The 24,979-nt window shown below is 37.4% G+C and overlaps 1 protein-coding gene and 1 long non-coding RNA gene across 6 annotated transcripts in view; both read right to left on the bottom strand.

Annotated features, from left to right (window-relative positions):
• Positions 1-13,508, bottom strand: part of LOC115222637 (tudor domain-containing protein 1) — a 53,800-nt gene extending 40,292 nt beyond the window's left edge. For 4 of the 5 annotated variants that reach the window (XM_029792954.2, XM_036512277.1, XM_036512286.1 and 1 more), the window contains exons 1-6: positions 13,369-13,508; positions 10,490-10,520; positions 7,336-7,443; positions 4,910-4,964; positions 2,742-2,827; positions 53-188 (exon numbers count right to left, since the gene is read on the bottom strand). In XM_029792954.2, coding sequence (XP_029648814.1) covers positions 53-188; positions 2,742-2,827; positions 4,910-4,964; positions 7,336-7,443; positions 10,490-10,500 — 396 coding nt within the window. In that variant the 5' untranslated portion in view covers positions 10,501-10,520; positions 13,369-13,508. The remainder of the gene's footprint in view (positions 1-52; positions 189-2,741; positions 2,828-4,909; positions 4,965-7,335; positions 7,444-10,489; positions 10,521-13,368) is intronic. The other variant, XM_029792963.2, reaches the window with a different exon arrangement.
• Positions 13,509-18,135: 4,627 nt separating this feature from the next.
• LOC118767564 lies at positions 18,136-19,896 on the bottom strand. Its single transcript, XR_005003487.1, has 3 exons — positions 19,834-19,896; positions 19,437-19,443; positions 18,136-18,149 (listed from the first exon to the last, which is right to left on the bottom strand). It is a non-coding gene; the product is annotated as an uncharacterized LOC118767564 (long non-coding RNA).
• Between the last annotated feature and the right edge of the window lie 5,083 nt (positions 19,897-24,979).

Below are 24,979 nucleotides of genomic sequence, written 5' to 3'. Positions count from 1 at the left end.
CACCTCAGTCAGAACAGTGAAATGGAAAACAAAACTAATATGGAACACTAACCAATTTCTGTTGATTGATCCTCTTCTCATCTTTGAAAGAAAGCTTAACATTTAATGGCTCATCACCAGCTATTTTCAAATTGTTAAATTTTGATATTGCAACTTCTGCCTCATTGAGCTGAGCATATGTTACAAAACTGAAAATAAATAAAATAGAAATAAAACGCAAACATTTATTATTGCTTACATGTAGAACAAGGTTGGTTATTGATTATGAGTTTTGGTTAAGTTAACTGTGGCTGCTTCATCTTGATGTAGCTGTGTGTTGGTTATGCATTAAATAGTCTGTGTGCCTGGAGTGGCCATAGATGAACAAATGTCAAGGAGAACAAGGTAAATTCAATGCAACTGTTATTCATTACAACCCATTATAAAAATACATGGCAAATGTCTTACATATCCTTTTCTGCTCTAGGTATAAGGCTCGAAATTTAGGGGAGGGAGCCAGTCAATTAGATCGACCCCCAGGACTCAACTGGTACTTAATTTATCAACCCTGAAAGGATGAAAAGCAAAGCCGACCACAGCGGAATTTGAACTAACATAAAGACAGACAAAGTACTGCTAAGCATTTTGCCTGGTGCGTTAACATTTCTGCCAGCTCACCATTATACAACCTGTTGTAAACAAACATGGCAAATGTCTTACATATTGCAAAGTAACTGGTTTGGTAATTTTAACTAACTATATCTGGAACAGTGGAAGTTGTGTCATAGTTGAAATTCTGTAGCATGTTCATGACTTAGTTTTGTGTGCTGGGCAGAATCAGCAACAGAAATGAACAGGAAGATATCTGCTTGGTTGCTGTGATCTTGTCTCTCTCTCTCCTTCTCCTCTTCTAATGTGTGAGGGACATTATATATAATGATTGCTGGGCAGGAAGAGAGTTTTCTGTGCTGGGATAAAAACTGTTGCTCAAATAACCGATTGGCTAGTTAAGACCATCCGATCTTTGCAACAGATTTACTTCAACCCTATTCACATGATCAAATGTTGACAATGCCAAAATATGCCCATTTGATATAATTTAAAACTGAATAGCCGGGTAGACATGCTTGCTACAAATGCCTTAACAGTTGCATCTCATCTAAACAGACAATGTCGGGACTTCCAGTTCAAATTACAACAATCTCACAGTGTTATATACAACTCTGAAATCATCTAGTCACGATCATCATCATCATTTTACATCCGTTTTTCATGCTGGCATGGGTAGGATGGTTTGACATATCAGGTTCCATTATCTGGTCTGACATGGTTTCTACAGCTGGATGCCCTTCCTAATGCCAACCAGAGTGTACTGGATGCTTTTTACATGGCATCAGTAACAACAGGGTCACCGAGCACCTTGCAAGACAAAACCTCTAAACTGGGAGTGGAGAGTAGTACTGAGGGGCTTTGTGCCAGTTGGAAGATTAAAAGTATAGAAGGGACAGAGAAAAGTAGCTTATCTATATGAAGATATCATGTAGGGGCTATAATTCACTACCCTAATCAGCAACAGAAAGGTATATGATGTTTTGTTAGCATGCACTGCCATGTCATCATCATAAGAGCCTACTTGACCATGCTTCCTTGGAAATTCTCTAAATGTAGAAGCTTGTGGCGTTTATCTATCTCTCATGGTGATAGGTGTGAATCCTTCCCAGGTTCATTTTGTTTTCCATTCTTAAATTTTGACTAAAACCAGTGAAAAAATATTTAGTTGAAAGAAAAGATGTCTGTATGTGTTGTAGTCAGACTGGTACAGTTTATGGAACATCTGCAGGAAAAGAACTCTAAAAGAATTTAATATAGGGTTTCAGTAGGACAAAATGCATAAACAAAGTCGACATATTACTCATTCACCCCAAATGTAATGCTAAATGAAGTTAAGAAACACTTTGTATTCATTTAGGACACCATTTGAGGAATGCATTTCAATATCAGGAAATTCTTATTGTAATTATAGTACATTTAGTAGCTTCAGCTAGTACTAGCCTAGTTTCAAGGGATTCTACTGATTACTTTCACCTCAACCAGTACTAATCAGGCAAACATGCAAGCTAGAGACTACATATCCACTTGAAAAAACAGCAAAAACACCAATGGGTTCTTTCCTACTGAACAGACACACAATTACCTCAGTATAAGGTGGAAATGAACTTGAAGAGAATCTGGAGAAAGGGGTTAAGGAAGCTGAAAGACATTTCTATAAGGTAAAACCATCCATCTACAGTACTGATAAATTTGAACTTCTATAGACATAGAATCTGATTAAAAGAGTATACTTCATCAGATTACAATGTGGGAAGCATAACTAACGACATTGAAACTGCAATCTTTTAGACTACTAGCTCACCAAACGTATTCTTGAAGTGACTGCATATAGACAACTTCCAAGAACACTTTTGTTATATTTCTATTGAAATGCATTGCCTTTGGTTTTAATTAACTAAAATAATCATTATGTTGAAGTTTTGATGGCAAATCTTAATTTAGATCACTTTAATATCATATGATAGGATTAATAGAAGTGCCAGGAGGGTTGGTGCCAAAAGGGTTAATGGGAAAATCAATTGGTAAACCTTTTCCAACATCCTGACAGATTAAGGAACAGTCAATAAAGTAGATTTCCAAGAAATCTGCCAACGAGGATGACAATTCATAAATAACATCATTCATTAAAATAAAATAATTTATAAACCTACCCATAAGGAGGCTTGCCATTTTTACCAGGACATATTTTTACCCTGTGTACATAGCCAGCCTTAGAAAATAGTGCTCGTAAGCCATCCTGTAAAAGAAGGGAAGAAAAAAATGTAGAAATCCATAACATACAGCATTATCTGAATATTTTAGTTAATCTATAGGACAAATGAGTTGGTGTATTAAGACTACCATTCTTATATTCAAAACATCACTCAAGATGAAGGGATGGAACACAGACAAATACACACAGGCATAGTTTAAAATGTATAAAGGTGAACCCCAGAATGATGGTGCTCCAAAAGAAGCACCTAGTATAATCTGTAAATGATTAGCATTAGGAAGGGCATTCAGCCACAGAAATCCTATCAAAAATGAGACAATGGAAGCAGACACGGTCCTCTGACACATTGAATCCAGTCAAACCACATTCAATATCACACTGAAAACAGTTGTAAAATGATGATGATGATGAATATGTTGGTAAGAGTAATATTCACTTAATATATATGGTAAGTCATTGGTATGAGGAAGGGCATCCAGCTGTAGAAACCATGCTACAACAAGACAGCTATGCTAACCAGCTCCGTGTCAAACTGTCCAACCTATGCCAGCATAGAGAGTGGACGTTAAATGATGTCCATCTTCCATGCTAGCATGGTTTGACAGGAGCTGGTAGCAGAGGACTGTGCCAAGCTTCACTGTCTACTTTGGCATGGTTTTTACATCTGGCTGCCCATCCTAACACTAACCATTCATGTGTACATTAAGCATCATGCTTGCAATGGGTTAGACACCTTGTCAAGTCAGGTTTAACCCTGCTGAATGCCCTTCCTCACCTGTTTCCAAGGTAGTATTTCCACTTGTCTGGATACGTTTTCAAAGACTCTTAAATATATTTGGTACCATTCCCATTATGATGGCACTCTCAATCGACAGGATACCAACACAAAATACTCTCAAACACACACATTGGGCTTCTTTCAGTTTCCATCTACCAAATCCACTCACAAGGCTTTGATCAGCCAAGGCCATAGTAGAAGACACTTGCACAAGGTACCATGCAGCAGGACTGAACCCAAAACCATGCAGTTTGTAAAGAGAATTTATTAACAGAGTCATTAACAAATGGTTCAAGGCCCATGTTGGTCTCTAGTGTCTGCTTTAGCAAGATTTCTGTGGCTTGACCTTCTAAACACCAAGTACTTTTCTTCACAGCATAAACACTAGTGGGGCCACCAAGTAACTCACAAGACAAGACTCTTTTACAGAGTTGGGGTGCAGTATTGAAGAAAGTGGCTTTGTGCAAAGTATAGAAAACAGGAGCAGGTGATTGGCTGTAGAGGAGACGTATGGATAGGCCAACATGAAAAGGAGAAAAGAGGGTGGAGATGAAGTATCAGGGCACATGCCCTCAAGATAGAAGAAAGTGGAGAGAGAATAGGGGCAGAAAATTGAGGAAGGCTGAGTAAGAAGGTAGAGGGGGGGGGTGAAATGTAGAAGAAACAGAAGATGCAGAGTGACAAAGACAGAGATGAAGTGTAGAGTTCAAACAAGTAGCATTGACAGCAGAGAAGATGTTCTGGGAAAACAAGCATCCAGTGGACACATGATGCTGAGGAATGATGGGGAAGCATGACGGATGGCAAGGGGAGGGGGTTCAAGATGTGAGATTACTCATAGCACAAAAAAAGGAAGGAATATATGAAGTTCTGCTGAGAAAATAGTACAATAGTTAGAAGGATGGGTGTGTTAGGAAGGGGACTTGCTGGGATGGCTTGACAGATACAGATTGGGTGTGCAGACTCTAGATATACTTTCAGGACCTAGATTTTGCTGAAATGGAAAGGTTTACTTGTGCACAACAAATCACCATCTCAGTTGTTTTGTCATAATTTCTGTGAGATGCAACATCTGGAGGTCATTCTTCACTCTATCCACCCGACTCCCATCTCTAATTATCACTCATTTTCCTCATGCACCCTTACAACTTCAATCCACCCACTCACTTTTCTAGACTCCTACTTTGAGGACATATTTACATCTCACCACCTTTATCTCTGCAGCTCAATCCCAGGATGCAAAAGTCTCTAACAGAAGAACCCAAGTTGAAATAGCTGCCATTTCTGGCAGTATAAATTTACTGATCCTCACAGAGAAAACCACTCACCTCTGTAAACTTTCGAGGCATATTCCTTACAAAAATATCAACAAATTCAGGTTTTCTACAAAGAACAAAAAAAATATGAAAAGATTATAAAATGCATACATATAATGATGATGACAATACATAGCAGTCCATAAATTTATATTAAAAATTCTAAAAGAGTCGATTAAAAGCAAAGTGATCCCTGTTTGCCAGCTTTTCATCCATCACATGATTTAACATAGGAAAGGATTTGAGTCTTAGAAAGTCAACTAGTTCAGGCATCCGATCCCTTGTTTTTCCTTGATGCAACAATTTCAACAGATTTGCAAAAGCTACAGAATCACATCAATTGCTTCATTATTTTGTCTCTTTCTTTAGACAATTCCAATGTATTTTTAAGCAGTTCTTTTGATTTCCAGTGACCCGTCTTTACTTCAGAAACCCATCAACATTAACTCCATTTTCATAAAGGTAACTGGCAAAAGCTTAGTGAATCAAATTTAATAGAACAGAAACAGTATGTCAGCCTACAGTGTATGTGTGTCTTGCCATAACCTCTGAGCAGCAGTAAGTTCCTTTACATCACAGAAAGAATGCTGCAGCTTGGCAGTTTCAAGCTGAATACCAGTGGAACAAAATTTACCTTGGTTGAAAAGCAAAGGTTGGCAACAAGGGCATTAGGCTTTTGTCTTGCCCAACCCAGACAATGATCTCTTGCACACATCAGCTAACTTTTCTCATGAACTTTTTTCCTCTTAGAGATTAGTGTTGCAATTGACACTGCAAGTCCAAAAGATCCTGACTGGCTCCTTTCTTCCAACCTAGCCTCAGGCATTCAACTCATAATCGTAAGGTCGTGAGTTCGATTCCTGGCAGCATGTTGTGTCCTTGAGCAAGACACTTTATTTTCACGATGCCCCAGTCCACTCAGCTGGCGAAAATGAGTAGTACCTGTAATTCAAAGGAGGGCAAGCCTTGTTGCATTCTGTGTCATGCTGAATCTCCCCGAGAACTACGTTAAGGGTACACGTGTTTGTGGAGTGCTCAGCCACTTGCACGTTAATTTCACAAACAAGCTGTTCCTTTGATCGCATCAGCTTGTCGTCACAACCAATGGAGTGCTCCTATTATTATTAGGATGAGTCAAATGGAATTCAATGAAGCATTTTTGTGGATGACTGGATGCCTTTCTTGTTGATAACGCTCAAGAAAATATTTCCCTATGGCTGGACATGTATTCACAGAAGGTTGGAAACAAATGTCACAGGGACACTCGTTTACAACAATCACATGACAAGACAAGGAGACACAAGGAAACACACACATACACACACACACACAGAGCAAGCTTCTAAATATAATAGACTCAGACATAGCTGTGTAGTTAATCTTATAGTTTCAGATTCAGTCACACTGCATATAACCTTGGACAGTTGGTGAACTGTCTCCAACTATGGCCTTGGGCCAACCAAAACCACAAGAATGGATTTAGTTGGCAAAAACTGAAAGAGTGTATAAATATATATATATATATATATATATATATATATATATATATATATATATATACATACACACACTCACATATGAGAGAGAAAGAGAGAAGCAAAGTTTGCTTCCCAACCAAATGACTTTGGATTCGGTTCCACTAACCTTGGAAGCGGATTTAGTAGGAAACTAAAAGCAGCTTGTTCTAGTTCTAGTCTTCTCTAGTTCTGGGACAGAACTAGAGAAGTTTCAGGTGTGGATGCAAGGTCTAGAATCAAACGACTTTAAAGTTAACCTAGCAAAAACCAAAGTTCTACTCATAAGAAAAGCAGACAAATCACAAATACGTTCAGATAGATGGCCCTGCTTGATCTGTAGAAGAGACAGGTAGAAACTCCATAAGATGTACCCGGTGTAAGCTATGGACACATAAGAGGTGCAACAATATCAGAGGAAGGTTAACTGGGAAAATAGTTGTGTGTGGCAGATGCACAGGTATAATTAACACTAAAAATGTACAGAAAATAGATTCCATCAGATGCCAAGGGTGAAAACTAGAAGTAGTTGATAGTTTCTATTACTTGGCTACAAGAGCATAGTTGTGAAAATAGAAATAAGCTGGGCAAAGTTCAGAGAGCTCCTACCTTTGCTGGTAACAAATGGCCTATCATCTAGAAATAAATCATAGACTTTTTAAAGATAGGGTTAGGGTGTGATCTATGGGAGATCTAGTTGCTATTTCTAGTTAGGCAAGCAAATAAATTCCTTCATTGGCTCAATTTATTGAAGATTAAGAATATTTGAGGAGACTAAGTGACATAACCAGCAGATGATGACCTGGAAGAAAACAATGGCTGGATGAAATTTGAACAGATTACAGCAACAGCAGTCTAGCACCTTAAATACCACACAATTTCCTTGAAAATTTCCAGATATCAATAAAGGAAAAAGAAATTTACCTTTCACCCATAGTAAGATATTTGCCTGGTCCGCAGTCATAACTATTGAACTCTGTATTATTGTAAGCTTCTTTTAAAGGATTCCAATCATTTACATCAAAGGAGGCTCTAGAAAACAAACAACCCGAACATTACAATGGGAACAATAGCTAAAATCAAGATGCTAAACAACTGATATGATCAGGAGCCTTATTACAGCTGATGTGGCTGCAAGCAAGACACCTAAACATTGCTGATCTCAAATGCTTGATGCACTGAACAAGTTGGCACTTCTACTTCACAGTAAGTTTGGTAGAGGTTTACAATTAACTGAGTGAAATGCAGAGCTAGAGTTTTTCATAATATGAATTCCTAGTTTCAGGTCCCATTCAATGGTTGCAATTTTGGTGTCATGAAACCACACACATCTTTGTTATAATGATGCTAATGTAAGTAATAATATATATGTAACTAAAGCTCTTCCTTTCACAACCTACCACACCCTACTCACACTGCCTCATATCAACCACCTAACTCAACAAAGAGAATGTTTTGACAGACAGAAAGTTGCAAAGGATGTCAGCTGATTTGCTGTTAAACAAGGGAGCTTCTACAAAGTCATTCAACCTGCTGGAAATAGTAGCCAAATCTCTCAAATCACATCTTACTGTCTTTAATTTGGGAAGAATATACTGGGCAATATGGTAACATATTCCATTCTGTAAAGCAGTTAGTTTTAGGAAGGGTACCCAACTGTAAAAAACCATGCCAAAGTAGACAGTGGAGCTTGGCGCAGTCCTCTGGCTTTCCGACTCCTGTCAAATCATCCAACTTGTGCTAGTATGGAAGACGGACATTAAATGATGATTATAATAATTCCATATCCAGACAAAAAGGATTTGATAGACAGGTATAAAATCACAACTATACTCTACATTCCAGTCTAGAGATTCTATCTTCTAACTTTTCTATGGCTTATAGCTCCTGACCCTCACAGATTATTGGATTGTGCCACCTCAATTCAGATACACTTGGCTTGTTCGCATCAGGTCTTCCCATCACATATCCCACCTTAACCACTTCACACCAGTCCTCCATTCCTGGAACTTGAACTTCCTCCATGTAGTCATCAACAGGGAACAATCTCAGTAATTAAACATTAAGCATTAATCTAATCAGTGTGGGGGGGGGGGCCTACAAAGGGCATGAGCACTGCCCCTTCCTCGTTACTTACTGAACAACAAAATTTACCCCTTCCCCTATTTATATTAAATCATAGAATGAATAATATTTACACAAATAGGACATGAACAAGCAGACTTCAGAGGAACAGTAGATAGAATCATCCTGTCTTTTAGTGGATCTAAGACATTGTCCAAAATCTCCTTCCTTTTTAAAAGCTAGCAAAGTGTATAAATGGAGGGAATCTCACTATTTCTAACAAGTCAAGTCACCATACTGGTAGCCCATGTTTTCATGACTCATTATCATCTTGAAGAATTTGGCACAGTTGACCAAGTAATGATATTGGATTCAATAAGGATTTCTAATATAAGGTCACTGGTTCCAAGATGCATTGGCCTTTCCTTTGGATAACATCAGTGGTGTGGAGAGGGGAGGACGGTATGTATGGGCAACTGCTGGTCTTCCATATGTTTCGAGATGAGTATAGTTGACTAAAACCAACCCCAAATGTAAAGTCAATTCTCCATGGGATTTTAACTTTAAACATAACAGACAATTCAAGTGCTTTTTTCCATCATTCAACTCATTTTGCCATGAAGATTTTTGAAAATATAAATAAAAAAAAGCTTAGCTTTCACACACTGTTCATGATGAAGCTGTAGGAATATTTGAAAATTCAAAATTTGGCAAGATGATGTAGAGTTACTGTGTCCAAATCATCATTATCATCGTTTAACATCCACTTTCTATGGACGATTTGACTGAGGACTGGCGAGCCAGATGGCTGCATCAGGCTCCAATCTGATCTGGCAGAGTTTCTACAGCTAGATGCCCTTCCTAATGCCAACCACTCCAAGAATGTAGTGGGTGTTTTTACATGCCACCGGCACAAGGGCCAGTGTGGCAGTACTGGCAAAAGCCACACTCAAATGGCTCATGCACAGGAGCCAGACCAGCAGTACTGGCAACGACCTCACTTGAATGTTGTTTTTCATGTGCCACCAGCACAAGTGCCAGTAAGGTGACGCTGGTAATGATCTCGCTCGAATGGTGCTTTTTATGTGCCACCGGCACGGGAGCCAGTCAGCAGCCCTGGTAATGAGCACACTCAAATGGTGCTCTTAGCGCTCCACTAGCACAGATACCAGTCATGCGGTGCTATTTTTTAAATTGTCATGGACAATTTTACTTTTCAATATTAACATTTTTAAACGGAGTGGTTTGGGATCACAGGACTTTGGCATCATAAAAACAGTTCCATGTTAATTCAGATCAAAAGAATTTATCACTAATCTTGGAATTATTTCTGCAACAATCAGATGATATATTTACATGATATCCAAAGGTACTTCATTTTACATCCACTTCTCAGTGGATTAGATAGGCTGTCAGGACCCACATCTTGCACATGTATAAACAAAGAAAACTGTTCGTTTTTGGTGTTGCATTTATTTTAAGGTGTGGACTGGATGGGTTTTAACTTCCATTTGGCAGGTCATGGATGGCTGGATGCCTTTCCTCTTGCTATTTTACAGAGTAACATGAATGTATTTTGTCATGAAATCAGCACAAGTTAACCAATGCAAAGAGTTTTTGTTCTGATTTTACTGCTCTTCTAAACAGTTTGCAAAATTCACATCTTTCTAAGCTCCATTGCTGTGAGGGAATGGGAAGTGATATGGAAGTGATCACATGTAGCTTGGCAGAAAAGTTACCTCCTCCATTATGTAGGAGTTGGAAAGGTATCCTGGACAACTAGAGATTGATTGCAACTGAAGGTAAGAGCAACTGTTTCATGCACATTAAAAACTATATTCAGAGAACAATACATTTGTTTAGCCCATCTGATATGCGCTTTCTTTTAAAATGGTCAAATATTATATGAAGATTTGGCTGCTAACTCCAACAAGTAGAATAACCATAAAGTTCTGTTTTTTTTGTTTTGTTTTTTTGCCTTGTTTGTTTTTTCGCAAAGATTTGAAAATCTTACCTGTTAGACATATTTCAAAATTTCGTTTTGCCTGAAAATAGAAAATTATCACAAATTTTTATAGTTTATAAATGAAAAAAATTTCTAGACTTTATACCTACCCCCATGTTTTTCAGATTAAAACTGTTAAACCAATATTACAAAAAAAGGGAGAAAATTCTTGCTTTGAAGTTCTTCACCAAAATTGAAATTTCAACAAAATAACATTAAAAATTATTTACTACCAATCACTTCAATTCAGGATGATTTTTTAAAAAATTTGTTAAGACATTGATTTATTAAAAATAAATAAAAATTGTTTATCAATTTCAAATGTAAGGAATAACAGAGTTACTTGCAAATGGAACCGAAAAAGCTGTCAGTGTATGCGGCAGTGGTAGGATCAAGTTAAGCTACGTAGCCAAGAGATGAGTGGAGCTTGTGGCAAGTTTTGATACATTTGCAGAGCAGCAAACAGCCATTCAAGACAATGGTCTTTATGGAGTCCAGGAAACATTCTTGTCAAACATATAGGATGTCTAAATGCAGCAAACTGGGGTTAACAATTGCCCCAAATTAGAATTAAGGAAGCTGGGCACCAGTGTGATTTTCAAAAAATAAATCATGGTGATTAGGACTACAGACTCCCAAGTTTGTCATTATTTAGTCTCTGGTTAGCTTGATAACCACAGGGTATACACAACCTCTCTCTCTCTCTCACTATATATATATATATATATATATATACACACACACACACACACACATAGTTATCCGACTGGGTGGGGAGTTAACTTGGACAAGTGTCGACCAACAAAAGTGAGGTAAGCATTTTCGAAAACCTCACGCGAGACGGCTCTTTACCCTTAACTTTCAGAAAAATGGATAATTTCTAAAGAATTTTAATCTAAAACACCTTTCAGAGTGTGGAGATTACGATTAAATCAGAATTTAAGATGAAAAAATGAATTTGGTGGGCTCGCTTACGTACATAACGACACGCATCACATACCTACAAAATGAAACTTGAAATTTGGGAAGATTGTGTTGTGTGTCAGTATGTAAATGTGCGCGCTCACTATTTTTCTTTTCACATTAAATTCCGATATAATCGTAATTTACACACTCTGAAAAGTATTTGTAGAAATTTTTTTAAATAATACCCATTTTTGTTTTAATTATGAGAAAACAAAGCCAACTTGTGTCAATTTTCCTAAACTCCTCTTCCCACATGTAGACAATTTTTTCCCCCCACAATTCTAATATAATCAGAATCTACAACATCTGAAGTGTATCTTTAGAAAATTTCATTTTTCTGAGTTATGGGGAAACAACATCGATCGGGGGGGGGGGTGCACATGAATAGGTATGTCTATATATCCTAGATGGAAGGGACAAAATAGACATGGTCCGAAAACATTGCCACAACAAACCCCCATTAAGGAAGCCAACTAAGGGTATGAAGGTGATAGTACTGTTAGACGAGATCCTGACCCCTCTTCCCAAACAGGATGAAATCCTAATGGTTAAAGTTTTGGTATACATCTTCGAGCGGAGGTAAAGAATAGGCACGGCAAGCCCTTAACCCCGGGTGTGTGTATTCTTTACCCTTCGTCCTTCTTCGTTATGTACACCCATGTTTTTTCAACAAGAATAATTTTAAAGATGTTTTTCCTATGTTTCAAGCAAAATAATAAAAGCCGTGTGATTAGTGAAAATGTGGTTGTACCGATTACCAACTATTGTTTTCAATAACTGAAATCAATTTTTTAATTTCCTTAGTCAGTAATACAAAGCTGCATTTAATTCTACTGAGTTTGGCCACTATGAAGGATCGCCGCCGATATGACAATTAGTTAAGGATTATTCTTGCAATTCCACAGAAATTGAAATGTAGATTAGACTAAAATACTAAAGAGAAAATAAGTATAAAGACCATAAGAAATGGTTGAAATTTTCTATTAGAACGCCTAAAATAAATATGTAGGGGACTGCTTCTCAAGTGAAACACGTGTTGTTCCAGGGACAAAAATGGATTCTCTTTAAACAAGAAAAACTATATTAACTCGGCTTTATATTTCAGAAATAAAAGGTTTTAAACTAAATTTTTAATAAATAGTACTTAGAAGTGATTAAACAATGTTTTTGCTGGTAAGTTATAATAATCAATTCAAAGTTGGATTGAATGACCAATTGTTAAATTCTTCCGACGTCGACTTTGATTCTTCTGGAAGACATTTCATTAAAAAAATATACAAATATGAAGATTACTCGTTAAAGATAGTTTTTCTATATTAAGTTGCATTTAAGAGTTCACATCACATTTGGCCCATCATTTCTTCCACATACAGGTGTGTGTGTGAGTGGTGAGAAACTGAAAGCATAATTTCATGGAATAACGAAAATAACTATTCGAGTACTGTAACAATGTGTAAGAGTGTTGATAAACGACAACTAAAAATATTTGGCTTTTTAGCCACATAGCCATCATAAATGATGCAGTAGTCCATCCTAATTCTCGAAGGGCCCTGATGCAAGTACTACATCTTGCAGATCCTTGTTTTGCAAAGGACCAAAATGCGTTGTAAACTTTTAACACTATTTGGTTTTTAAAAAAAAATAGAAAGCTAATATCTTATTCGAATAGATATTTGCAAATATCAGTTCTAGGTAAATTTGAACTTAAAAAGAACAATTATTTCTCGAAATAGGGAGGGATCCGATCGTTAAAATCGACAATATGAGGGTCAAGTGGCGATGTTAAAATTTCTTCGTCACATAATTTCTGGTTTGGACTATAATTAAAACATTACTGTTATAACATTATTGTTCAGTGTAAAAACATAGACAAGTGATGTTAATAATAAAAATGAGTGCATGCGATAAATCTGGACGCTTACCTGAAAAAGAGCAGTAAGTGTAAGGAAAAGAGAATGTTAGCAAAGAAATGAAAGTCCGGCAAGAAGATGAGAGGAAGACATCAACAGAAACTGAAGAGAGGAACATTCGTTATGAGTAGATGGAATGAACCAATAGAAATAAGTGTTTGTTTTCATCCAATCAAATCTGTCGTTATGAAAATAACTAAAACCCGCTTTTGAGCGTTCAAGGGAGATTATTATGTTCCCTTTAATTTAGAATTAAAAGAAAATGCCATTTTCTTTTGAAAATTATTTATTCTCTAAATCAATATGTTTTCAAATTTGTTAGCAGCTTAATATGAAATAATAATCCAATGGATGGGATGCAGCAATAAAAATGGAAAAGAAATGATAATATTGATATAATAAAAAGTGTGACAATTTGGAAAAAAGTCGCTTTGATAATCAGATAACCACTGGATTAAATATTACTTAGTTAATTAAGACTGTATAAATTAATACAGTATTTGAATAGTTATTATATATGATAGCTCTTCCTACATTGCTTTTATAAATTCTTATTTAATTCAAAACATAGGTTTGTAACACCTTTTAGGTACATTGCTCCAAGACTCAAGAATTTCAACATTACAACCACTACTCTCACCTGTAACAGTTGCAAGATGACAATCAAGAAAAGAAATGATGCTTCGCTGCATCATTCTCGTGCCTTTAAAATTGAAACCATTCCTTCAAATGTTTGTCAGGGTTTTTTCAGAGTCCTCTTAACTACGATTCGCCAACAATGATGTCCGATAAGTATCACAACTTCATGGAAACTGCCATGTGCTGACGACCTTACCACAACAAACCAAACTAGATCTCTGCATCTCTTCCCTTCCTCACATTTCCACTTCATGCCCTATGCCTACATCCCACTCCCCAATCCTGTCCTCTTGACCCTATCTCACTGTATCATTGCTATCTGCTAGCCCCCAATCTGTGTGTTCCATCCACACAAGAAAGCTTTTCACACACCCTACCAAAACAAACCAAACTACATCTCTACATCTCTTCCTCACGTTCCTGCCTCCCTACACCATGCCTACCTACCACTCCCCAATCCTCTCCTCACAGCCCTGTTCCTCTGTATCACAGCTATCCAGTAGCCCTACCCAGGTTTAGCCACTTATATTATGACCCTCAAACCTCAAGAGTATACCCTGGCACTTGCCACCCTCTATCTCTCTCTCTCTCTCTCTCTCTGCCTTTACTTAACCTTCCCATTTATAATCTGATCCCTACTCCTTGTGAATGTCCTCGCCACTTTGCCACCATCTCTATCCTGCTGTCTCCCACTCTCTCTCTCTCTCTCTCCTTCTCCTGCTCTTCCCCCAGGTTGGATAACCATGTGTCTCCTTTGTTGCAGTACACCTGTTTCTGTCCTCATTCCTGATCTCTCTCCCTCTCTCTCCTTCTCTCTCCCTCTCTCTTCCTCTCCCCCCTCTCTCTCCCTCTCTCTCCTTCTCTCTCCCTCTCTCTTCCTCTCCCCCCTCTCTCTCCCTCTCTTTCCAGCCGGGTAACCTTGTACCTCCTCTACAGCCAGACACCTGTTTCTGCCTCTCTGTCTCACTCTAACCTTTCATCATCCGACACAAGATCCCCTCCCCTCTCAAAAGATTTCTGTCTCGCTGGTTACTTGGTGACCCTGTCAGTGCAGGTGCCACTTAAAAAAGCATCCCGTCCACATTGTAAAGTGGTTGTCATTTGGAAGGGCTTCCAACTTTAAAAACCTTGCCAAAACAGGGACAGAAGTCTGGTGCAGGCTTCTGCTTGGCTGGCTCCTGTCAAACTGTCCCACCCATGCCAGTATGGAAGATGGACATTAAACAATGATGATGATGATGATGATTTACATAAAGGAAGGGGAGAAAGAAATAGAAAAGACTGTGATAGCATGAACGATGCAGTTCTCCTGATACAGGAGAAACTCTCAACTAGGGCCAATTAAAGAACCCACAGAGCCAAGATTACCCTGACCACCAAAGGCACCAGCCCTCATCATCCTCTCCAATCTACAAACAAACACAACCATTTTTTGCCCACTGTCACCCATCTTTTCACAAATTCACTGGAAAGTAGCACTTCCCTCTCAGCTCTCACTTTCCTTTCCAAGTATCTTCTGCTCCTGTTTCACGTATCTCAAAGATGATAAAGACTGGGATAAAGAACTATTTCACTTACATCTCACTCAAAGGTGGGAGTAATGCTCTTCTTTTTTTTTCTTCTTTTTTTTTTCTTAACATCAGTGAACCTTTCGATTGTGTGTTACAAGAGAACTTCAGATCACTTGAATAACTTTCTTCTTCCATCTACATTATTAACTCTCTTGTACCCCATAAGTTTTGCTTATCTCTTGCATTCTTCTTTCTGAACATTAATTACTTCAGATCACTTGAATAACTTTCTTCTTCCATCTACATTATTAACTCTCTTGTACCCCATAAGTTTTGCTTATCTCTTGCATTCTTCTTTCTGAACATTAATTACTTATTTCTTAAAATTTCAAAGTAAATTTAATCTTTTAAGATGCCATCTTCCCACACCTCATTAAACTTTGTATATACAAATATAATTCATATGAAATCTAAAAAAAAACAGCTTTTCAAATTTTCTATTTTCTCTGCAATACATGGACATTGTGACTAGTTTTGGATAGTTATAAATACTAGAATTTGGCATGGCAAAATTAGTTAGTGAACGGACAACTTGAGTCATGGCCACAAGCAGGCAGCCACTAGAGATCAAATGGCCAGAGGGGGAAAGAAAGTTACAATCAGCGACTATGCATGACAACTTCCCACAACTCTCACTTTCACTAACTCACTTTCTTTTCTCTGTAACTTTACCAATCTCTCTATATATATACTACTATGAGAACATGTACACACATACCAGCCAATATTAACTCTTTTTTTCCTCACATGCTTTTCCATTTACTAATTATACATACCAACCAGTTGTGGTTTTGGATATATACAAAGTAACGGTAAATAAATATTTTCTTAAACTTCGATTGCTGCTCTTCTTCCATCTTGCATACTGGCAACCAACACCTTAACAACAACAACCTTTACATATATGGTGGTATTAACTTTATTGGCTTTTTGTGAAGTGACACAAATTAATATATTGAACTGTTTAATATATATGCCTGCATTGAGTGTGAGTGTGTCTGTTGTGGTTTCTTGATGTTGGTTGAGGAGATGTGGCGTTCAATATGGAACATTATTGTGTTTGTTGATGTATATTGATTTATATTGTTTATATTGTATTATTGTGTATATGTATATGTATATATATGTAAGGATATGAGTATGTATGCACTCATATTTATATGTAAATTATTTTAGGGTTTGTACTCATACTTGCATTAGAATCTCCGAAGAGGCCGTAAGATATTCTCGTTAATGTCTCATTTATACCTGCAATATATGGCTAATAGGTTAAATGAGACATACCTATCTTCATGGCCGAAACAGCTGTCAGTTATAATGTATATGTATTTTTATATCTTGTTATATTTATTTAGTTATATCTCACCATATTGATTGTAATTATTGTACTGTATTAATGTCTAATCTCATTGCTATTGTGTAGTGTTTTAATAAAGTATATGATTCGGTATTATCTGATAGTTGATGATTGATTTAGATATATTTCTCCATTTTCTCATTTTGTATATATATATATATATATTGCTCAGCACATCAATCTCCTGGAAACTGTTCAGGAATGTGCAACCAGACGAATAATCGCTGTCAAGTGTCTATCATGCTCTGAATGTCATTCTTCTCTGGAAATGGACACATTAAAGTGCCAATGTCTGGCAACTGATCCAGCTGACACCCTCAAGATTATCTACTATTTTTCCAACAACAATCTTGGGCACATTTTTGAATTCCATTCATCTAACACTCATGTAACATGCTTACAAAATCAAAAATCAAACCAGAACCTATAACTTTCAGAAACATTTTTTCACATTCAGAATTGCTGAACTGTGGAATAAACTCCCTACATCAGTTGTTTGCAGTTGAGACACTGCATCCTTCAAAACTTCCCTGCTTCTGAAATTCGTCAACAGTACACTTGTTATCTCCTCCCTCCCGTTTCATCTTCCGTTTTTTAAGACGTTTTCACTGTTTACTTTCCGTGCATATTTTATGTAATGTTCATGCAGTTTTAGTTGCTTTTTCTGCTGAGTTGTAGTGCACCTGGGTGCTTTTACGTGTCATCAGCATGGATGCTGCTATATGTCACCGGCATAGGCCACAATAATGATTTCACTTGGCTCGACAAGTCTTAAGTGGTTGGGCAAGCAGTTTGGAAGCAGTCATCAAGATCAGGAAGGCACAAGCATCGATAGCTGGTCACAAACTAAAGAAAGTCTGGAACTTCAAATTGGCCAGGCAAATCGAAATGAAGCTGTTCATTACAACTGTTGAATCAGTGCTATCATATGGTTGTAAAATATGGACACTGACAAAGAAATGATCAAACGGGCTAAATGGATGCTACACAAGGATGCTACGAATGGCTGTAAATGTGAAATGGCAGCAACATCTGACAAATGAACTGCCTTTATGGAAACCTGTCGAAAGTTAGCAAGAAGATTAGGTAAAGATGACTGTGATTATCTGATCGTTGTGTGTGCCACCCTGAGCTGGGAGCATCCAAATTACTCTTGTGGAACCCACTTCATGGTGATGTAAGCAGAGGAAAATGTCACATTTACACCAACAACTCGATTGCAGACACTGGCCTGGAATGTATCCAGGATCTCAAGGCAGTGATGATGGACTGAGAAATGCAGTCAGTAGACTTTGTTGATGCAGCCTGGGTTGGAACCCGGCCATAATAATAAATATTATTCTGAAAGTCTGCTTTTCTGGTTTCCAGTAGGGTGTGGTGGGGCACAATGAGTAATATTTACTGCATTTTTTACTTTATAAATGTTCCCTTTTTAACATAAATCAATTGAGCAAAAGTCCTTCTCTAAATGCATTAAAAACACTATTTCAGAAAATTATCTCCATTCTCTTTATATATAAAAGACAGATTTAGATGATGCAAAATGAGTAAGACAAGATAAGGTAAATTTGCTTCTTCAATTCTCCAGAATTACTCTTGAAAAAATCTCATCTTATAATAATTCTGCTTTGTGTACTTAGCCTGAATGTTAAACTTTCATGTGATTAAAGAAAAGAGGGAGAGAGAAGCATCCATGATGTGAGGTAGAGGGAATGTAGTTGTGACACTTTCATATGATCAGTTGAAGAGAAAGAGACGAGAAAGAAAAGGGAGAGAGAAAAAGAGGATAAGGCAACGAGTAAGACAGAAAGAGGGAGAAAGAAAAAGTGAGAGAGAAACGTCCCTGACATGAGGTAGGGGGAATGAAATAATTTTAGCAGAGGGGTGATGAAACAGGTGTTTGGCTGTAGAGGAGGTACAAGGTTATCCGGCTGGAAAGATGGGGAGAGAGAGAGAGATGGTGGTGGTGGTGATTGGATAGAGAAAAGTGTTTTTTTTAATCAAACTAAGTTTTTTTTTATATCACCTCTCACTTAACATAAGTGCATAAGTGCAATTCCGTGAAATATTCACGCTTATTTACATGGCAGATATATGCAATTTAACTACAGGTTGTATCATATGCACAGGATATTTTTTTTTGTATATGAGAAAAGTAGAAAAATAAAAGTGAAAATCTATTTTATGAGTTCTATGTATTTAGTCAATAAAATTGCATAAAATATGTAGTGGCTTCATGCAGGCATAGCATGGATTCGATCCTTGATCGCCAAATTTCACTTAACAGTTCAATAACACTTTTCTCACAGTAAAACCAATAGTTTTTCTGTGAGTGACAGCAGTTACATTTGCCAGATGCCTTCACTAAGCAGAATAATGTCTTTGCCACTTGACGGTTCTAACTTCTTCTAGGCCACCAAAAAGCTAGAATAGAAATAACAGACTACCAAGGAGATCTATTGTTCTCAACAATATGTCTATCCTTCTGGCTGGTTTTGGATAGTTATAAAAACAAGAACTCTGTAAGCCAAAGTCAGTTAGTGAGAACTGAGTCTGGTTGACCGGCTGAACAAAATGCCATCTCAAAAGGAAAAGGCACAAACTGACAACTATAGTAACTCACCAACAAACCAGTTGTCTCATCCCACCACTCTCACTTTCACTAGCTTACTTTCTTTTCTCTGTAACATTACCATATCTCTCTTTATATATAACTATAACAATGTGTACACACATACCAGCCAAAATTAACTTTCTTTACATTGCATGCTTTACGAACTGTGTTATACTATTACACGAGCCTATCCGTCATGGTATGGCATGTATTAAAGTAACGGTAAAGAAATACTTCTTTACAACTTCGATCACCGTTCTTCCATCTTGCACACTGGCAACCAACATCTTAACAACAACCATTACAATTGGTGACAACTCCGATGTTCCATCCTATTGTTTATCAATTATTGTTTAACCGTTACAATTGGTGACCCTTGACTACAACAAAGCACTAACCATTATAAATATATAAAATGCCTTAAGTAATCATCGTATTCCAATTTCTTTCACTTTTCAATGAAAAGCAGATGAGCAACTATCTTTCCATACAGGCATAACACAGGTTACGCTTTCAGGTTTTTTGGATAAAGTTTTTAGAAATAATCCAATAGGTTTACCATTAATTCTGTGAAATATTCATTGGTCCCACTACTTCACATTAATATCCATTCTTGCACACCAGAAAGATCAGAAATTCAACAAAGATTAAAATATCGAGGTCAAACGAAAGGGAATCAGGAAAAAATGGCATGATATGAGATTAACAAAACTTGACTAAATCAAAAAACTCAACATCAAATATTCAACATAGCTTCTTCACGATCTGCTGGAGTGGCTCTTGGTAGAATTCTGGTTTGAGCACTCCATATAGTTCCTCATAACTTTTAAATCTTTTTGAATTTTCAAAGCATTTTTGTGAATTTGTGTTCTACACATAAGAATTCATACAACTATGAAAAAAACTTTGTTTTTAATTTTTCAAATTTAAAAAAAAAAATCCCAGTCTGGTTTAAATCCCAGCAATTGGCCATTAAATGTGTTTATGGGGAGAAAAATACTGAAAAGCATCAATATGTCAGAGTGACAAAGAAGCAAGGAGAGTATCAGGTGGTTGTGAGTTGTTCTAAAAATAATAGCTGAATAGCCCTTAAATCAAACACAAAAGTCTTTTTTGGGGGGGGTTCTTTTCATAGTTGTATGAATTCCCATGCGTAGAGTACAAATTTGCAAAAATTTTCTGAAAATGCCACAAAAAATTAAAACTGAGGGATTATATGGGGTGCTTAAAACAGAATTCCACCTGGCTCTCTTCCTGATGCAATAATGCACCATACAGTTCAAGAGAAGAGATTATTGGAATTAGTCATTACTCGTTTTGCCTCAATTTAGACATAATTTTTTGAAAACTGGAACATTATCAAATTGGACATCAACATGAGAAAAAATTGATGTACAGTCGAACAGAGAAAAGAATATTGATTGTTAAACACCAAGAGGATCGTGGGAAAATGGCACATGACCTGAAATTACTAAAACTTTAACTAAATATAAAAACTCAACATAAAATATTCTCTATAGTTTCTTCACAATCTGCAGAAGTGGCTCATGATATATTCACACATCATACAGTTAAAGAGAAGAAATTACCGATATTGGTCATTACTCATTTTGCCCCAGTTTAGTCAACCATTTTTGAAAATTATCAAATTAGACATTGGTGTGTGAAAAAATTGATTTGGAATCCAACAGAGGAAAGAATTTGGCTTGTTAAATATCCAAAATTGTCTAGATATTTTATTAGCAACCTCAATTACAACTGGGTCAAATTTGAGGGAAAATTTCTTGAAAATAAAGTACCTGTTACCTGACAGCTTCAAACTGCCTCAACTGCAACAACAATAATGGTGGCAATCCCAAAGATGATGCAAGAATACAAAATGGTGATGCAATGCTTGCACAATGTAGTAATTGTTTTAAACAAATAGCAAGAAAATAACAAGAAATTGGTAATTACTCATTTTCTCCAGTTACAATTTTGCCCCACTCCCCTGTACTTATTTCAAATATTTGACAGAATGACAAAAAATATTGAAAAAAAAAGAAGAAAAAGATTTGATTTAACGAAAAACATGTGAGCATAAAAGCAATAATTCTGATGCTGTAAAAAATGCTTTGACCTGTTGAGAGTTGTTATAATTGAAACTAAATTCAAAATTTTAATTTTGGAGCATATTCATTACTTACTTGCGAGGAAAAGAAGACTGGTTGTCAATGTCTCACTGAAATAATGAAGTTTACAATGGCAATATATACATGTGCATATCTGTGTGTGTGTGTGTGTGTTTAATTATAAGTGGTCAATCTAAGGCCACTGTTCAGTCATGTGTTGAAAGAAGGAATTTGAATTAGAGACAATAAATAACTGATGAGATTATTCTGACTACTTTGCTTGTCACAATAGATAACTTATTTCTAGCAATCTCTTTATCTAGCTTTATATACATTAGTACTCAATCTCTCTCTCTCTCTCTCACACACACACACATACACGCGCACACACACACATACAGATACATATATACATTTTTAGGGGTCTTTTGTTATTATCCTTTTGTCTGTAATTGTTCCCAATGTAGCTGCAATTAATTCCCAAAAGAATTGTTGTTGCTTTGAGTCTGGATAACAAACTGTTTTTTAATTGAATGAATTGATATCAGGAATGCAGTTAAAATTATTTTTTAAGATATGTTTCTTTATTGAAAGAGAACCTCTACATGCAAAATTGCTTCGAGGTAGGGGGCTTCCTGTATTGAGTGCTATATACCCTTCCTAGCAGGTGGAGGCTAATATCTAGCTGGAGCCCGGGACAATTGCCACCTTTGACCCCCTATAAATCCAGCCTTGGCTGTCCTCATCCATACACATCATATGACCATACCAGTGCAGTCGTCTCTCTTACACACCACATCTAATGTCTCTTATGCCCAACTTTTCTCTCAAGACACTTACACTCTGTTGTACATGTACACTTTCATTGCACACCCAGCAAAGCATACTGACTTCATTTCTTGGAAGCCTTTGCTTGTCCTCTACAGTCACAGCCCATGTTTCACTGCCATGTAGTATGGCTATGCACACACAGGCATCATAAATCTGCTTTCACTCTGTGGGAGGGGCCCTTTGTTGCCAACATAGGTAGAAGCTCCCTAAACTTTGCCCAGTCTATTTCTATTCTAGCAGCTATGCTCTTGGAGCATCCACCTCCACTGCTGACTTGGTCACCCAAACAACAAAAGCCATCAACTAATTCTAGGTATGGAGAGAGTGTTGGTAAAGAGTCACCACTTTAGTGAAAGTGTACATAGAGAGATCCTGTAAGTGAGCTTTTGAGAAGCATATGTAATGAAAATATCAGAAGGCATTTTTAAGAAAAATTTCTTAATTTATTAAAGGATAATGAAAGCTAAGAAGTAATATGAGCACAGTCAGGTGTATATGCATGAGTCAGAGAAAGCTTTATAACTTACATTTGAAAAATGGATTCAGTTAGAAGTCATTATAAGCTAACAGAAATGGAGCTGGTGTAAACGAAATACACTGCTCATGACATGGCTGGAGTTGTGGGCTGATGTCATCCAGAATTTCAAGAGGGAAGTTGGCATGAATAAAATAGGCTGTTCATGATGTGGCCAGAGTTGAAAGCTGATATATTATTCAGAGCTATTGGCAAGAAGTTGGTGTGAAAAACAAAGGGGCTGTTCCCAATGATGCTGGTCTGTTGTCTTTCCGCTGACTAGTTAAAAATGCCCACTTCTCTTCTTGGGCAGAGAACTGCTTTTGGTATTAATATGCACCCGGCCCTGATTGGCTGGAGTTGCCATTGCATCACTATGTTTCAACATGATAACAAAAAGAACTTTTCTGACTCATTACATAGGTATCTAGTGTTTATTGTCCTTGTGCATCTGCCAAATACAAAGACTATTTTCCCTATTAACATTCCTCTGTTATTGCTGCATCTCTTACATGTTTATAGCTCACACCAGGTACACCTTATGGAGTTTCTGCCTATGCCTTTTCTACAGATCAAGCAGGGCCATCTCCCTGAAGGGATTTGTGATTTGTTTGCTCCCCTACTTACTAAGATTTTTGCTAAATTAACTCTAAGGACCTTTGATTTCAGACCTTACTTCCATACTTGAAATTTTTTCTCCAGTTCTGGTAGTGATTCAGCAATAAGAACAAGGTCTTCAGTATAGAGGAGCTCCTGACGACAGCCCATCGTAAATTCCTCTGTTATTGCTCGGGGGTTATGATGAACAAAAAGGACTGATCCTTGGTGAATTCCTACTTGTATTCTGATTTCATTGCTATACTTGTTGCCAGTCCTCACCTTACTGATAGCATCCCTGTACATGGCTTGTACAGCTCTCACCAACCATTCATCTATCCCTAGTTTCCATATTGACCACCAGATAAGGGAGCAAGGGGCCCTGTCAAAGGCGTTCTCTATGTCACCAAAAGCCAAGTACAGAGGTTTATTTTTGGCCAGGTACTTCTCCTGCAGCTGCCTTACCAGGAATATAGCATTGGTGGTGCTTTTCCCTGGCACAAAACCAAACTGCAACTCTCTTCCTAATTGGTTGGACTATGATCCTTTCTATAACTTTCACCCCCTGATCTAACAATTTGGTAGATCTGTAATTATTTCTGTTTAAGGTGCCACCTTTGCCTTTGTAGCAGTTGACTAATAGTGCTGCTATACCTGTCATGGGGTATGACTCCCTTGTGTACAACCTCATTAACCATACAGGTGACAAGACCTTAACCCACAGCACCAGGTATTTCAAGCATCTCAATGGTGACTCCTGATGGGCCGAGGGCTTTCCCCATCTTCATATCCTTCATGGCTTTATCTACCAAGAAACTGTCTATTTAGATTGCCTGTCCCTCTGTTGGATCCATCTTAGGCAGACTCTCCTTCCACCATGAGTTCTCTACATTTAGTAGCCTTTCCAAGCCCCTTTCTTAGCAGAGTCACTAACTTCAAGTGAACCATCATCCATGCAAATGCACTTCTCTCCAACAACATCACAATATTCCCTGACACCCTGTCATGCAAGCTGAAATACTTCAAGCCACTGGTCCTCATGCTACAGAACATTGGCAAACTTCTTTTCTGCTTCCTCCCAGGTTTCGTCTATTCTGTAGGCACCATCAGTAGTGACTGTTCAAATGGTTGATGGTTTCACCAATTGTCTGCCAGTATATGAGGGTGTACCCAAAAGAAACTGGTAGTGTCCTCTGTGGGGCAAACCAGTTGTAGTTCAGACTTCTATCGCTAGAAGCCACTTCATGCAATACTCAGGCATCAGTCTGTCAACTGGCATCTTTGCATGAAGTCGTGCTGTCATGTGGTGTGTCTTTGTTTTGCTGTGCTTCTCCCCAGTTCATTGATTTTTGTGTCAGCTGAAATGAAGGAACAGCGTGCTTCTGTGAA

The sequence above is a fragment of the Octopus sinensis genome, linkage group LG2 (genome assembly GCF_006345805.1).
Source record: "Octopus sinensis linkage group LG2, ASM634580v1, whole genome shotgun sequence".
NCBI lineage: Eukaryota > Metazoa > Mollusca > Cephalopoda > Octopoda > Octopodidae > Octopus > Octopus sinensis.
The sequence above is the reverse complement of the archived record's forward strand: the minus strand, read 5'-3'. Positions and strand labels throughout refer to the sequence as shown.